Source organism: Peromyscus eremicus, chromosome 13 (genome assembly GCF_949786415.1).
Source record: "Peromyscus eremicus chromosome 13, PerEre_H2_v1, whole genome shotgun sequence".
NCBI classification, from domain to species: Eukaryota; Metazoa; Chordata; class Mammalia; order Rodentia; family Cricetidae; genus Peromyscus; species Peromyscus eremicus.
In genome coordinates, this window is record NC_081429.1 from 47635409 (window position 1) to 47649466 (window position 14058).

The following is a 14058-nucleotide window of genomic DNA, read 5'->3' on the forward strand; positions in this document are numbered from 1 at the left end:
CTCTCCTTCCCTCCCTTCCTTTCTTCCTTCCTTTCTTCCTTTGGCAAGATCTAACAGTGTACTAACCCTACCAGGTCTGGAACTTGCCATGTATCCAGGCTTGCCTAGAACTCTCAGTGGTCCCCCTCTGCCTCTGGAGTGTCAGGATTATAGTATACACAACCTTCAGCTTCAGTGTAAGATCCTGTTGCTTGCCAGGGGCCCTAGATTCTATCCTAAGCCCTGGTAACAACAAAAAAATGTCCTTTGCTCCCCTTGGGTAAATAAACAGGGTATTTCATAAAACTTTGCTGTGCCTTGATATCTTCCAAGGGACTGCTCATCCAAAGGGCAGCAGAATGCTCTGCTGGTGCCAGACATCTTGAGTACATTCTGGGGTGTGGTATATAGCTCGCGTCCGATGATTAGTGGAGAACATTGAGCAATGATCTAAGTCATCCCCCACCCCGCCCCGTGCATACACATGCAGGCCCACGAGCACTATCCCGCACATAATACACATGCCCACTTTCCCAAAAATCGTTCTTCAACTAAGAAGAAATTCGTTTTACTCTCTGAGTGTGGTAGCTCATGCCAGTAATTCCAGACTCAGTGGGTAGAGGAGAAGGAGGAGGATCAGGAATTCAGGAGTTCGAGGCCAGCCATGATTATGTGAAATCCTGCCTTATCTCAACAGCAATGCAAGTTTGTTTTCCATTAACTAGGTATGACTCCTGGGTCATGGATCTGTGGCTTCAATTAAAGTTTCTCTCATGTTAATAGATTCTTTCTTTCTTTCTTTCTTCTTTTTTTTTTTTTTGGATGTTGTTTGTTTGTTTTTCTCTGTGTAATAATCCTGGCTGTCCTGGAACTAGCTTTGTGGACCAGGTTAGCCTCGAACTCACAGAGATCCGCTTGCCTCTGCCTCCCAAGTAAGCCACCACAGCCCAGCAATAGATTATTTCTTATTTCTTTTTCCATTTGTTCCTGTTATCCAATCATAGGCAATAAACACGTTCTTTCAAAGGCCCGTGGTTTTAATTGCCTTAAAAAAAAAAAAAAAAAAAAAAAGACAGAATCTCATTATGTCACCTAGGGTGGGCTAGAACTCTCTATCTACATAGACCAGGCTGGCCTTCATCTAACTCACAAAGATCCACTTCTCCCTGCCGCCTGAGTGCTGGGATTAAGTGCATACCTTTCCAAGGCCGCCCAAGGCTCATGGTTTTACCAGGCTAAACAGCCCACTCTTGGGCTTCTTTTCTGCCAGTCTGCACAGACAAAAGTCAACAGCATCGACTCTTCCCCTGTGAAAGTAGATTAAAGGCCAAGCCCCCTTCAGACCCTGCTAAGTCCACATCTCCTCAGTGGGTCAGGAAAACCAGCCACCTCACTGTTACAGAACTAAGTCCAACTTCTCCACCTTCACCGAGCGTTCTGTCAGAAGGAATCGTGGTTGTTGAGCTAACACAAGGTCTCATGTAGTCCAGGCTCTCCTCAAACTCCAGAAGTCCTGGTCCTCTGGCCTCCACTTCCTGAGCGCCGAAGTGGTGGCAATTAAAACCAGCGTTTCCCTCTGTTAGCCACACTTTTGTCTAATATGCCACATTCAAAAGCTTAATGGCACACATTCTTACCAGATGTCCTCTCCCCCAAAGTCATCTGCTTTGTAGAGTATTTGTCACTAATACTTTCTGACAAAAGTCTTATAGTAAAATTGATTTGCTCAGAAAGGGGTGTCAAGCTTCACCGTCTATTAAATCCTGAGTAGATCAGAAGCCAGCTTGTTTAATTCTGTAAATTCCTGTCGACTCCAGAACTGGACAGATGCTTAAGTGTGTGAATAAATGTAACCCAGGAATGTGATAGCTTGGGCCCCCACAGCAACTGAATCCCTGAATATGCCCCTTCACATTCTCAGGAAACCAGACCATGGACGTCAAGGACAGTTTCTTCAGCTTGGCTCTGCCCCAAGCATTTTCCACACGTTTGGAACAGATTCCGGTGGCTCTCACCACGTCTACGCTGCAGCGTGGCAGTTATTTTAGTGGCCACTCAAATGTTTTATGATTATAAATATCTTTATTAGCCTTTATTGCAGTCAAAATTATTTACTGCGCCTCCAGCAGCATAAATGGCTTTAGACTAAAACAGTAGCCATTTCCTACTTTGAGGCAGGTCTAAAAGCCTCACCCTGGCATGATTATGCTCTTCCAAATTGAGAAAACCTACATCTCAGCGCAAAATCACTGTGAGCTACGACCTGCCTGCTTAAGAAATGACAACATTTCCTTTAAATTCGAGTTTGAAGACCTAACATCTACCTCGTAGCCATCATCCTTTCTTGTTTCTGCCCAACGTAACTCCTTCCAATGCCAAGATCACCTCTGAGACTCAGCCATACCTCCAGTCGCCTCTCAAAAAAATACATGCATGCATGTGGGTTTGTTTGTCTTGATATAGCTCTACTTAGACTAAGGGGACATTTTCTTTTTTCTTTTACTCACCAAAAATGAGTAGATAAATATAACACAGTATGATGGACTATACAACAGAAATTTTTGTGTTTTGTTTCTGGACATGGAGTCTTGCTAAGTTGCCCAGGCTGGCTTTGAACTCACTTTGAACTGCCTCTGCCTCCTGAGTGCTGGGATTAAAGGCGTGCGCCACCACTGACTGGCTAGCGCCCCCCCCCCCTTTAAGATTCTTAAGAAATGATGTGGGGCTGAGCTGGATAGATGATCACTGTTTAAGAGCACTTGTGGCGCTTGTAGAAAACCTGGGTTCTGTTCCGCACCCACATGCATCTGTAACTCCAGTCTCAGGAGATCCAACACCCTCTTCTGACCTCCAGGGGCATCAGGCACACACATGGTACATACATGTACACGCAGGTAAAACGCCCACATACATAAAATACAATAAATACATCTTTAAAAAATGTTTAAAAATCATATATATTCTGGGCAAGGTAGCACACGCCTTTAATCCCAGCACTCAGGAGGCAGAGGCAGGAGGATCTTTTTGAGTTCAAGGCAGCCTGGACTACAGAGTGAGTTCTAAGCCAGGACTACACAGTGAGACCTTGTCTCAAAATAAAATAAATATATTTGACATGAAAGTGGACATGGGACTGTCTAAGGGAACAGAGGACTAGAAGGAGGGGTGACAGGTATATTAAGGTGCTTTAGAGAAACAGAACCAATAGAATGAATATATATTAAAGTGGGTTATTAGGTTGGCTTACCTGATGCAGAGTAGTCTAGCAACGGTTGTCTCCTACTGAAAAGGGTAAAAAACCAGAAGTTGCTCGGACCCTAAGGCTGACTGCCTCAGCAGGCCCAATCTGGAACCAAAGGAGGATTCCTGGAGCCCTCTGGTCCTCAGGCATGTTGGAAGCTTGAGAATGTTGGTTCTAATATCAGCAAAGGTTGGCAGTGCCCCGCAGTAACAGGGCAGATGAACTTGCCAGGGAGACCAGGTAAGCAGGCAACAGCCAAGTTTCCTCCTTCTGCCATATCATCTCTTTCTAGCTGGCCTGCCACGGGAAGGTGCCACCCACGTTTAGGTGGGTCCTTCCCACTTCATATAATCTATTAAAAAAATGACAGGTGATGGCGCACACCTTTAATCCCAGCACTTGGGAGGCAGAGGCAGGCAGAGCTCTGTGAGTTCAAGGACAATCTGGTCTACAAAGCAAGTTCCAGGTCAGCCAAGGCTATACAAAGAGACTTTGTCTCAAAAACAAAACAAAACAACAAAACAAAAACAAAAAACAAAACAAACAAAAAATCAGGCAGAGTGGTGCACACTTTTAATCCCATCACCTTATGAGTTTGAGGCCAGCCTGGCCTACGGTCTACATAATGAGTTCTAGGACAGCTAGAAATACATAGTGAAACCCTGTCTGGAAAAAAGAAAGAAAGAAAGAAAGAAAGAAAGTCCCTTTCGGTAGTGCCCAGCCCCTGGCTGTTAGTTGATTCCAGATTCAGTCAGGTTGGCAACCATGATTCACCATCACAACCCTTGTCAACTTCATGTTCAATCAGATTGCCTTATGCCACACTTAACTTCCAAATGAAAACCATAGCAAGGTCACAATTCCACCTAATATGCTGTAACCTACACACACAACCGAAATCGCAGGTTGGCCTTTGGCTCTAGCCAGGATCATTATAATAATTCTCTAATTCGCTTCCTTGTTTCTACCAGTCAGCTTTTGCCATCGCAGGAACAGGGATTTTTCTGTAATACAAATCAGGAAACTTTGCTCAAAATCCTTCAACAACGGGGCTGCAGAGGTGGCTCAGCAGTTAAGAACACTGGCTTCCCTTCCAGAGGACCTGGGTTCGATTCCTAGCTCCCCACATGGTGGCTCACAGCTGTATGTAAGTCCAGTCCCAGGGGATCCAATGCTCCCTTTTGCCCTCTGCAGGCTCCTTACATGGTGCACATGCAGGCAAAATATCCATACCTAAGATTTTTTTTATTTAAAAATAATCCTTTTGCCTACATAATCTGATGGCATGCTCACAACCTCATTGAGCTTCATTCTTTATTTTCTCTTAAAAAATGTTTCTATTTTTTTTTAACCTGGGAGCTGAGGACCGAACCCAGGGCCTTGCACTTGCTAGGCAAGCATTCTACCACTGAGCTAAATCCCCAACCCCTCTATTTTTATTTACATGTTTACTGTGGGTGGCGTACAACACGGCATGCATGCAAAGTCAGAGAACAACTTTCAGAAATCGGTTCTCTTTTCTCCTTTGCAGGGATTGAACTCAGGTCTTCAGGCTTGGCACCAAACACTTTCACCTACTGATTCATTTTTTTTTAACGTATTTATTTCTGTATATGAGTGTTCTATTTGCATGTGTGCCTAGGTGACAGAAGAGGGCATCCGTCCCCATTGTAAGTGGTGGTGAGCCACCATGTGGATGCTGGGAATTGAACTCTGGACCTCCAGGAGAGCAGCCAGTGCTCTAAACTGCTGATCCATCTCTCCGGCCTCATCAATCCATCCTTTAAAACATTTTTTAAAAAAATATATTTTGTGTATTGTTTTGCTTGCATGTATGTCTTGAGTACTTGCATGCAATGCCGGCAGAGGCCAGAAGAGGGCAGCAGATACCCCGAGGCTGGAGTTAGACAAGGGGGTTGTGAGCCACCATATAGGTGCTAGGAATGGAACTGGGATCCTCTGGAAAAGCAGCCAGGGCTCTTAACCAATGAACCATCTTCCATCTTCCCACTGATGCATCTTGCTAGCTCCCTTCCCTCTGTTCTTATTGCCCAGTTTTTCATCACAGCCTTTATTTTAAATTACCTCTCTCTCTCTCTCTCTCTCTCTCTCTCTCTCTCTCTCTCTCTCTCTCTCTCTCCTCTCTCTCTCCCTTCCTCCCTCCATCATCCATCTGTCCATCCTGTGCTTGTGTAAGAGAGCATGTACCACGGAACACTGGTGGATCAAAGGACCACTTTTAGAAGACATTCTCTCTTTCCACCAGGGGGGCCTGAAGTTCAAACTCAGGTCATCAGGCTTGGCAGCAAGCACCTTAACCTGCTGAGCCATCTTGCCAGCCCACTTCAGCTCATTTTTTTTTTTTTTTTGTTTTGTTTTTTTAGACAGGCTTTCTCTATGTAGCCCTGGCTGTCCCGGAACTTTCTCTGTAGACCAAGCTGGCCTTGAACTCACAGAGAGCCGCCTGCCTCTGCCTCTCAAGTGCTGGGATTAAAGGCATGTACCACCACCGCCTGGCTAATTTTTTTTGTCATAATTATAGAAAAAAATCCAAGTTAATTCAAAGCAAAGGAATTTCAATGAAATAAAAATTTAATTGCATTATATAAGAAATTGATGTGAAAATTATATGACCATAATGAAGTTTACTCCAAATATGGGGATGGTGGCTTATTCCTATCTCCTACCATTTGGAAGGCTGAGGTAGGAGTTTGCTGTGAGGTCTAAGCCAGCCTAGACTATACAGTGAAATGCAAGCCATCTACAAGGCCTACAGAGTGCTAGAGTGCTAGCCTATCTCACAAAGCAGAACAAAGAAAAAAAAACAAAAGAAAACAAAAACAAACAAACAAAACACCCAAAGCCAAAATACAACAGAAGATATCTTCTAGCTGAAAAGCCATCTATATTGATATAACTGATTTATTGCACTTGTATCATATTTAGGGTTGGGGTCTTGACTTGCTGGTAGAGTGTCTGCTTGACATGCTCAAGGCCCCTCATTTAATTCCTAACACCACTTAGAAATAAAATTCCGGGCCTAAAATATTTGGTCAAAATCTTCAGTGCTTACTAGTGTCACGGAACAGAAAGCTCCAGAAAGCCGTTGTTCTCGGGCTAGAGCTTTACACGTCAGGGCTACAATTATTAACCTGGAACTTAGCACTGTGTAAGTAGCAATCTGGTTTCCTTCGCATCGGATGTAAAATAATGCATGCTGGGAGCCCAATAGCTGCTTGCTGAATGTCAAGATTCTTGTAACGCACTGTAAGTATTAAGGACGAAGGACTTGACCTGTCGAGTGGGTCATTTTAAACTTAACAATTACTGAATCACAAAGAGCTCTCTAAAGCTCTGGGAGCAGAATCAGTGAAACTGGGGACATTGCCATCTTTGGTAGAAACACAAGCCCTTCTGAAAAATAAACCACGTCTTAGTCATAAAATGAAGTACTTTCGGGTTTATGTTCTTTATTCACCAAACTTAATTCTCCTTTAAGCTTTTTTTTTTTTTTCCTTTAAAATTTGCTTTTACAGATTTCCCTACTCTCCACCTACAAGGCCATCATGGAAATCTCAAAGGAAGCATTATTTGAAGAATTTGAGAACTATTCCTATACCGTAGAATATTACTCCCAGGAGTCTGATTCAGAGGAGACGCCGCACCTGGGAATCATTCACTGGATCTCCCTGCTGTTATATGTCCTAGCGTTTGTTCTGGGAATTCCAGGAAACGCCATTGTCATTTGGTTCATGGGATTCAAGTGGAAGAAGACAGTCACTACTCTCTGGTTCCTCAATCTGGCCATTGCAGATTTCGTTTTTGTGCTCTTCCTGCCCCTCTATGTCTCCTACATGGCCTTGAGTTTCCACTGGCCCTTCGGCCTGTGGCTTTGCAAGGCTAACTCCTTCATTGCCCAGCTGAACATGTTTGCTAGTGTTTTCTTCTTGACAGTGATCAGCCTGGATCACTGTTTCCGCTTGATCCATCCTGTCGTGTCTCATCGGCACCGAACCCTGAAGAACTCATTGGGCGTTGTTGTATTTGTCTGGCTTTCGGCTTCTCTGCTTGGAGGTCCTATCCTGTACTTCCGGGACACTGTGGAGGTCAATAGCCACATTATTTGTTATAACAATTTCCAGGAGCATGACCCTGCCCTCGCCTTGGTAAGACACCATGTTCTGACCTGGGTCAAGTTCCTTTTTGGCTACCTCTTCCCTCTGCTGACAATGAGTCTGTGCTACTTGTGTCTCATCTTCAAGGCAAAGAAGCAAAACCTCCCCATGTCCAGCAAGCAGTTTTGGACAATCCTCTCTGTGGTCATTGCCTTCATGGTCTGCTGGACTCCTTATCACCTGTTTAGCATTTGGGAACTCAGCGTTTACCACAACAGCTCTTCCCATCGCATCCTGCAGAGCGGGGTCCCTCTCTCTACTGGCTTGGCATTCCTCAACAGCTGCTTGAACCCCATCCTTTACGTTCTAATTAGCAAGAAGTTCCAAGCTCACTTCCGGGCCTCTGTTGCCGAAGTACTCAAACATTCTCTGTGGGAAGTCAGCTGTCCTGGCACAGTGAGTGAACAGCTCAGGAGCGCTGAAACCAAGAGCTTGGCTCCCCCAGAAACAGCCCAATGAGTCCTGCGTTCCCGGAAATCAGCATGGTGTCTTCACGGGATCCCAGTGACAAATCCTGTCAGATGAAGCTTCGTTCTGATCGAAACTGGCCATATTTCTGTTGTTTTCGTTCAGTGTATTGGCCTTATATTTTTGTGTGGGCATAAAATGTAGGATTTCTTCCCCGCAATTTAAATGATGCATCTTTCTGGCTGCCCTCTGGTGGCGATCGTGATACTGACAACCTAAAACTCCTCCCACTGTGTTAGCCTGCGTCTACAGATGTACTGCAATATATGTATCAGATTAAATCAATCGTTTTTGTAATGCATACCACATTATATTAATCATCTTGAGTATCAGGCTCATTTTTGTTTGTTTTTGGGTCATTTTGTGCGTGCATTCATGTTCATGTGTGTGCAGGTACACATGTATGAACTGTGGTAAGCAAGCCTTGAGATTGTTGCTCCTCAGGAGCCTCCCACTTAATTTTTTTGAGACAGTCTTTCACTTGCCTAGAGCTCACCAAGCAGGCTAAGATGGCGAGCCTGCAAGTCCCAGAGATCTCCCTATCTCCACCTCCCCAACACTGAGATAGCATGCATGCCACCATGCCAGGCTTTTTCTAATGTGTGCTGAACTCGGGTCTTCCTTGAATGCACTTTACCAACTAGGCATCTCCCCAGTTCCCTGATCACCTTTGCAGTTACCAAAGGTGAAATTATCAAAAGACTTTGGCATAGAGTTTCACTATGTAGCCTAGACTGGCCTCAAGCTCCAATAAACAAATTGAATATACATACATTTTAAAAGCATAATATACAAATATTCAACTTTTTAATAATTTATGAATTAAACTACTAGTTATATTGGTTTAAAACTTCAATTCCTGTTAACTGTTTATTTAATAAGTTGCCCCAACATCTAATTGCTTAAAACAACAATCTATTGTTCATACAGTTCAGTTCTGAGGTTCTGGAATACAAGCAAGATAGGGTGATCTGGCTCTGCTTCCTTTGTCTGGAGCCTCAGGTGGATAATGATGCAAACGGCCTCGCTTGGACTAGTTGGGACTAGTTAACCGTCCTCCCTCTCACATCTGTCCAGACCCTGTTCAGGGTGGCCACTTTTCAGTTCCAAAAGCTGCAAGTGACGGGTGCTCCACCACTGAACCACATCCTCAGGCCTATTAAAGGTTATGAATGTCACTCATACAGCATTGTTTCCCTAACACACAATTGGTCAACGCAAGACTAGGCTAGCTCACAACCAAAGGGAAGAGACAGACCTCTTGATGAAACGTGTCTACAATTTTGTGTTCTTTGGAACATCACAGTTATGGAAAATTCTGGCTGTGTACAAGTGTGTAGATTACTATAAACAATAGAAACATATTCCTAGGTGATATAGAGGTTGGCTCGAACTCAGAACTATTTCAAAGAGCATACATCGCTGGCACAGTGCTATCTTTTGTTCTTTTGTTTACGTGGACGCCAGTAGAAGCTGAATAAAATATACCTTTACGTCAGTGTTCTCCACAATTCTCAAGCACTGTGGATCCCCAGAATAGCAAGTGCTGCCCTCTGCCGGCTTTCATGGTTCTGACAGTCCTCTGCTGGCTCTCATGGTCTTGACACTGCCCTCTGCTGGCCCTTACGATCCTAACAACCATGAAAAAATTTCCCTATTTCTGGCTGCTTGTCTATTTAAGTGCATTTTCCTCAGTGCTAATTTTAATAAATCTTTACAATGTGAAGCTTTCCTCACTAGACTAAGAGCAAGAGTACTGTCCAGTTCAGTGAAATAACCCTGGATTACTTAGTTTTCTGAATCTCCGTCTACAAAATAGGCAAAGCTTTTAAAGACACAACGTCCAAACAAAAAACTATAGTAACTGCATCTGGTATTTAACATCAAGTCCCACAGCTGTACTTCCAAGGCGGTACAACCCATGGTAGTAGCTTTTAGCATACTGCCTACCCCAGCCAGCACTCAACCAATTTAGGAATCTACCTAAGAACCTCAAGTGTGGGAGGCTGGGGAACCAGTTACCTACACAATGCCCTCTAGGACATAATACTAACACCACTTTAATTTTTTCAGATTGTTTCCCTGTGTAGCCCTGGCTGTCCTGGAACTCACTCTGTAGACCAAGCTGGCCTCAAACTGGGATCCACCTGTCTCGGAGATTACAGGAATGGACCACCACCACCACACAGATTACACTTCTAAAAGGTTCAACCTCTATAAATTCCTAACATCTGTAAATGGCAATTTACTTGTATAACTTACCTCCTCTGGTACAGTGGCATCTAAAACTTTTTGGGGGTGGAGGATTAACAATTAGGAACACTTGGGCACCAACACCTACATAGCAGCTAATATCCACCTAGAACTCCAGTTCTAGGGGAGCTAACACCCTCTTCTGAACTCCTCAGGCCCCAGGCATTCATGTGGTGCACATACATATCACTGATGAAGAAAACATTTTTTTGTGTGTATGGGTGGTGTCCATGTGAAGGTCAGAGGACCATTTCCCAAAATTGGCACTCTACTCCCCACCTAGGCTCTAGGGACTGAAACAAGGTGGTAAGTGTTAGAGGTGAGCACCCTTAGTGCCGAATCATCTTACTGGCCCAAGATTCAAATTTTTTTTTCTTTTTAAAAGCTTTATTATGTATACAGTGTTCTGCCAGCACGTACACGTATACGCCAGAAGAGGGCACCAGATCTCATTACACATGGTTGTGAGCCACCATGTGAGAACAGCCAGTGCTCTTAACCTCTGAGCCATCTCTCCAGCCCTCAATTTTTCAAAAAACTAATCTTGAAGATGTCTGGTCACAATAGACCATATCCATGAGTACCATGTATTGCTGACAGCCACAGAATTGTATCACCAATGGCTACAAAATTATACTAAAATTGCTAAACGTTTAATAACACTACATCAGTTTTTTGTTTAATGCTGTGTGTGGTCATGTAATGCATGAAACACACATGTTGGTTAAAAGACAACTTCTGGGAGTCAGTACTCGCCTTCCACCATATGGGTTAAACTCAGACTGGCCATCAAGCTTGGCCCAAGTGACTTGCCTGCTGAGTTCTTTCCAGCCCCCAAGTTTTCATTACTTATGAATTACATAGCCACTGAATCCTTTCCCTCGAAATGAAGACATATACCATTGTAGAATCAAGAGCCAAGGGTTATTTTCAAGCTTTTATTCAAGTGCACTGACTTGAGGATGACTTTAGATTTTGTTAAAAGCAGCCACATCCATGGACTGCACGTAGTCCTCAAAAGCAGTGATCTGCTCCTCCAGCATGTCTGTGCCAACCTTATCATCTTCAACTACACACTGTATTTGAAGCTTTTTGATTCCATATCCCACGGGGACCAATTTGGCTAAAAAACAACATCAAGAGAAAAAGTTAGGAGACTGTTAATGTTGTAAAAATTGAATATGTACATCAATCCCAACTTCAAACCATGCTCATTACACTTACAAGAACCCCACACCAAGCCATCTGCTTGAATGCTTCTGACACACTCCTCCAATTTCGTCATGTCTGTCTCATCGTCCCAAGGCTTCACATCTAGTAAGATGGAAGACTTGGCAACAACCACAGGCTCTAAAAAAGATTAGACATGCATTACACTCAAACACCCAACTGAACACCTCACCCTCGGCCAAATCTGTTTGTGATGAAGCAGACCATCTTCTTGCCGAAAAACATACAGAATGTACTTTGTGTGTGTCACGCACATTCCTCTTTCTGTTTGGCTAAGAAAGAGGCATTAAATGGTGTACCAGTTTCTTTCCCACAGAGGAATGCTACAACTGCTACCATAAGAACAGCTGTAGACCAGTAGCTGTGGATGTTTATGAGGCAAGCTGGTTATTGAAGACTATATTGACCCATTCAGTGAAATTGGAAAATAATAAAATCACTTTGGGGGAGCTTTGGAAAAGACCACTCTCGTCATTTGACAGTGAAGGTGAACTGTCAAGTCACCTACTTTTAGCTTTCTTTGATTCATACTGCGCAAGGCGCTCTTCTCGGAGCCTCTTTGCTTCTTCACTTTCCTGTACAGGACAAAAAAATTTCACAGAATTGGTTATCTTCTGTAAAAATGTAGTGACAGGGTCATTACAAAAATGACCAGGTTTATCAGAAAAAAGCAAATCCATCAGGAGCTCAGCCGAAAGATGGTGATTTGGTTTCATTCATCATGTACCCAGTGCTAACTTTCCAAGGCAGATGACCAAGCAAGGGCAGTGACTACAGCATCTACACTCAGGCTTGAAGCCACACTGCCTCATCAACATGCTCAGAGAAACAGCCGGCCATACCTCCTCATCATCAGACCCGAAGAGATCAATGTCGTCATCGTCCTTAGCATCCGCAGCTCCACTTCCTGTGGTGTCTTCCACACTGGCAGGGCCATACTTGCCCAAAGATTTCTTCACTCCTGGCAGGCTTTAAAACAAACAGTCTGTCACGATTAGGTCGGTGTCACATACTTTTCTGGACAAAACACAAAATCCTTCTTTCCCAGTAACAATCCCTCCTGTTTTGGCTATTTATCCTTTAGCATAATCCCAGGTAAATATTCTATGTGTGTCCAACTCTTCAGCCAGCAAACGTTAGTACCATGGGAGACATCACACTCAGTACTCACTATGGTTTAACTCTTTCAGAATGAACATCTCTGTGAGATTTCATTAAGTATGCTCACTTCCACTCTTAGTTAACTGGCGTCCACTTCCCCAAACTCTCCACCCTTGCTGGTAGTTACAGAAGAATGGCCAGGGGCTCAGTGAATGAGCTAACCCTCTCACCCCAGCGATGGCCCCCCCAGGCCGGAGCACACTGGCAGGGAGGTGTGGAGTAAAGCTGAACTGCTGTTGTCCACGTTCTACCTGTTCCACGAGAAAATGGGGGACTTCAGTCTCTCGGCCTTTTAAGGTCACAAGAAATTCAGCTAGCCCAACAAAGCTAAAGTAACCTTTAACCTGGGTCCCATTTTGCCATGTGAAAATCCAGGCAGCAAAGACATTTGTTTTTTACCTGGCTTTCTCTTTCTCGTAAGACTTGATGTGATTATACCAGCGCAGGGCATGGCACAGGTCGGCGGGCGGGGGGCCAGAGACTGCTTCAAACACTGCCACATCGGCTTGGGATGGCACGTACCTGCCGGCGACAAAAACAAGTGCACACACCTTTAAAAGAAAAGACACGAACACCAGCGAGTCTGTGACAACCCCTGCATCCGTCAAACTAACTCGTGGGGGCTACCATGGGGCTAGCAAGTTGCTTTGGTTGCTCTTAACTCAGTGCACCGACCATCTGTTTCGAACCTGTGCAAGCCGAGACTCTCTGCCACGTAGGAAAGATCTCAAGGGCTACCACCTTCCAATCAGCCTAGCCCCGGGTTTGAATGTATGAACTCCCCAAAGACGCGGAAGAAGTTCGATCGCAGCCCCTACGGACACCCACCCAGCACGCTTCAATCACCCCGCCTGCGGCCCCTCCCGGGAGCTCCTGCTCCGGCGGCATCCGGGCCCCGTGAGACCCGGGCTCGGCTTCCCCTCGTGCCAGGCGACCCCCGCTTCCCTCCCGCCGAGCCCGTCCGCCCGCCCGCCCGCCCGCCCGCCCGGGCCACGTGGCCCCGGCCTCCCGGCTCACCCCTCGATGTAGCTCTTGTCCGCCAGGTAATCGTTGAGCACCTGGAGGCCGGCGGGGGTTTTCAGGTCTCCGAAACCCATGGCGTCGGCTGGAGCTCGGACGCCCGGCAGCCGCGGAGGGAAAAGAGCGCCAGAGGCCCGCGGCCGGCGCTGAGGGGGGAAAAAAAAAGGGCCCGGGCCGGCCGGAAAAGTCCTTATATAGAGACGGAGGCGTTTCCCTCCGCTGCACCGGCTAGGGGTTAAAGGTCAAAGGACGTTCCGAGTCTCGTTCCTCCGCGTCCGCCCGGGACTCGCGAATTACACGGCCCGCAGGTGGTCCGCGGGCCTCCCGTGGCGCTTGGCGAGAAGTTAATAAAAGAGGCATTTTAAAACGCCTACCTCCAAGGGTTCCGGAACTCAGGGAAACGCCCCGCGAAGGGCCGGAGTTGAACGAAAAGGCTCGGCCTCTAAGGCCTCGTCTACTTCCGGCGGAACTGCGGGTCCCCTTTCGTCTCCTCCGCTTCCTCCCGGCTCGCGCTCAGCCTGACGGAAATTG

The 14058-nt window shown here is 45.5% G+C and overlaps 2 protein-coding genes and 2 non-coding genes across 4 annotated transcripts in view; 1 reads left to right on the top strand and 3 right to left on the bottom strand.

The window, feature by feature from the left end:
• The window catches only part of Cmklr2 (chemerin chemokine-like receptor 2), a 44397-nt gene extending 36223 nt beyond the window's left edge, over nt 1-8174 (top strand). The window contains exon 2 of the mRNA XM_059278535.1: nt 6757-8174. Coding sequence (XP_059134518.1) covers nt 6787-7854 — 1068 coding nt within the window. The 5' untranslated portion in view covers nt 6757-6786 and the 3' untranslated portion in view covers nt 7855-8174. The remainder of the gene's footprint in view (nt 1-6756) is intronic.
• Nucleotides 8175-11040: 2866 nt separating this feature from the next.
• Eef1b2 (eukaryotic translation elongation factor 1 beta 2) lies at nt 11041-13982 on the bottom strand. Its single transcript, XM_059278093.1, has 6 exons — nt 13525-13982; nt 12907-13029; nt 12189-12315; nt 11855-11921; nt 11341-11466; nt 11041-11239 (listed from the first exon to the last, which is right to left on the bottom strand). The coding sequence occupies exons 1-6, from the start codon at nt 13602-13604 to the stop codon at nt 11085-11087; spliced, it is 678 nt and encodes a 225-aa protein (XP_059134076.1). The 5' UTR covers nt 13605-13982; the 3' UTR covers nt 11041-11084.
• On the bottom strand, nt 11584-11715 carry LOC131923775 (small nucleolar RNA SNORA41). Its single transcript, XR_009382703.1, has one exon. It is a non-coding gene; the product is annotated as a small nucleolar RNA SNORA41 (small nucleolar RNA).
• LOC131923771 (small nucleolar RNA SNORD51) lies at nt 11999-12077 on the bottom strand. The gene has a single exon (XR_009382701.1). It is a non-coding gene; the product is annotated as a small nucleolar RNA SNORD51 (small nucleolar RNA).
• Nucleotides 13983-14058: the final 76 nt, after the last annotated feature.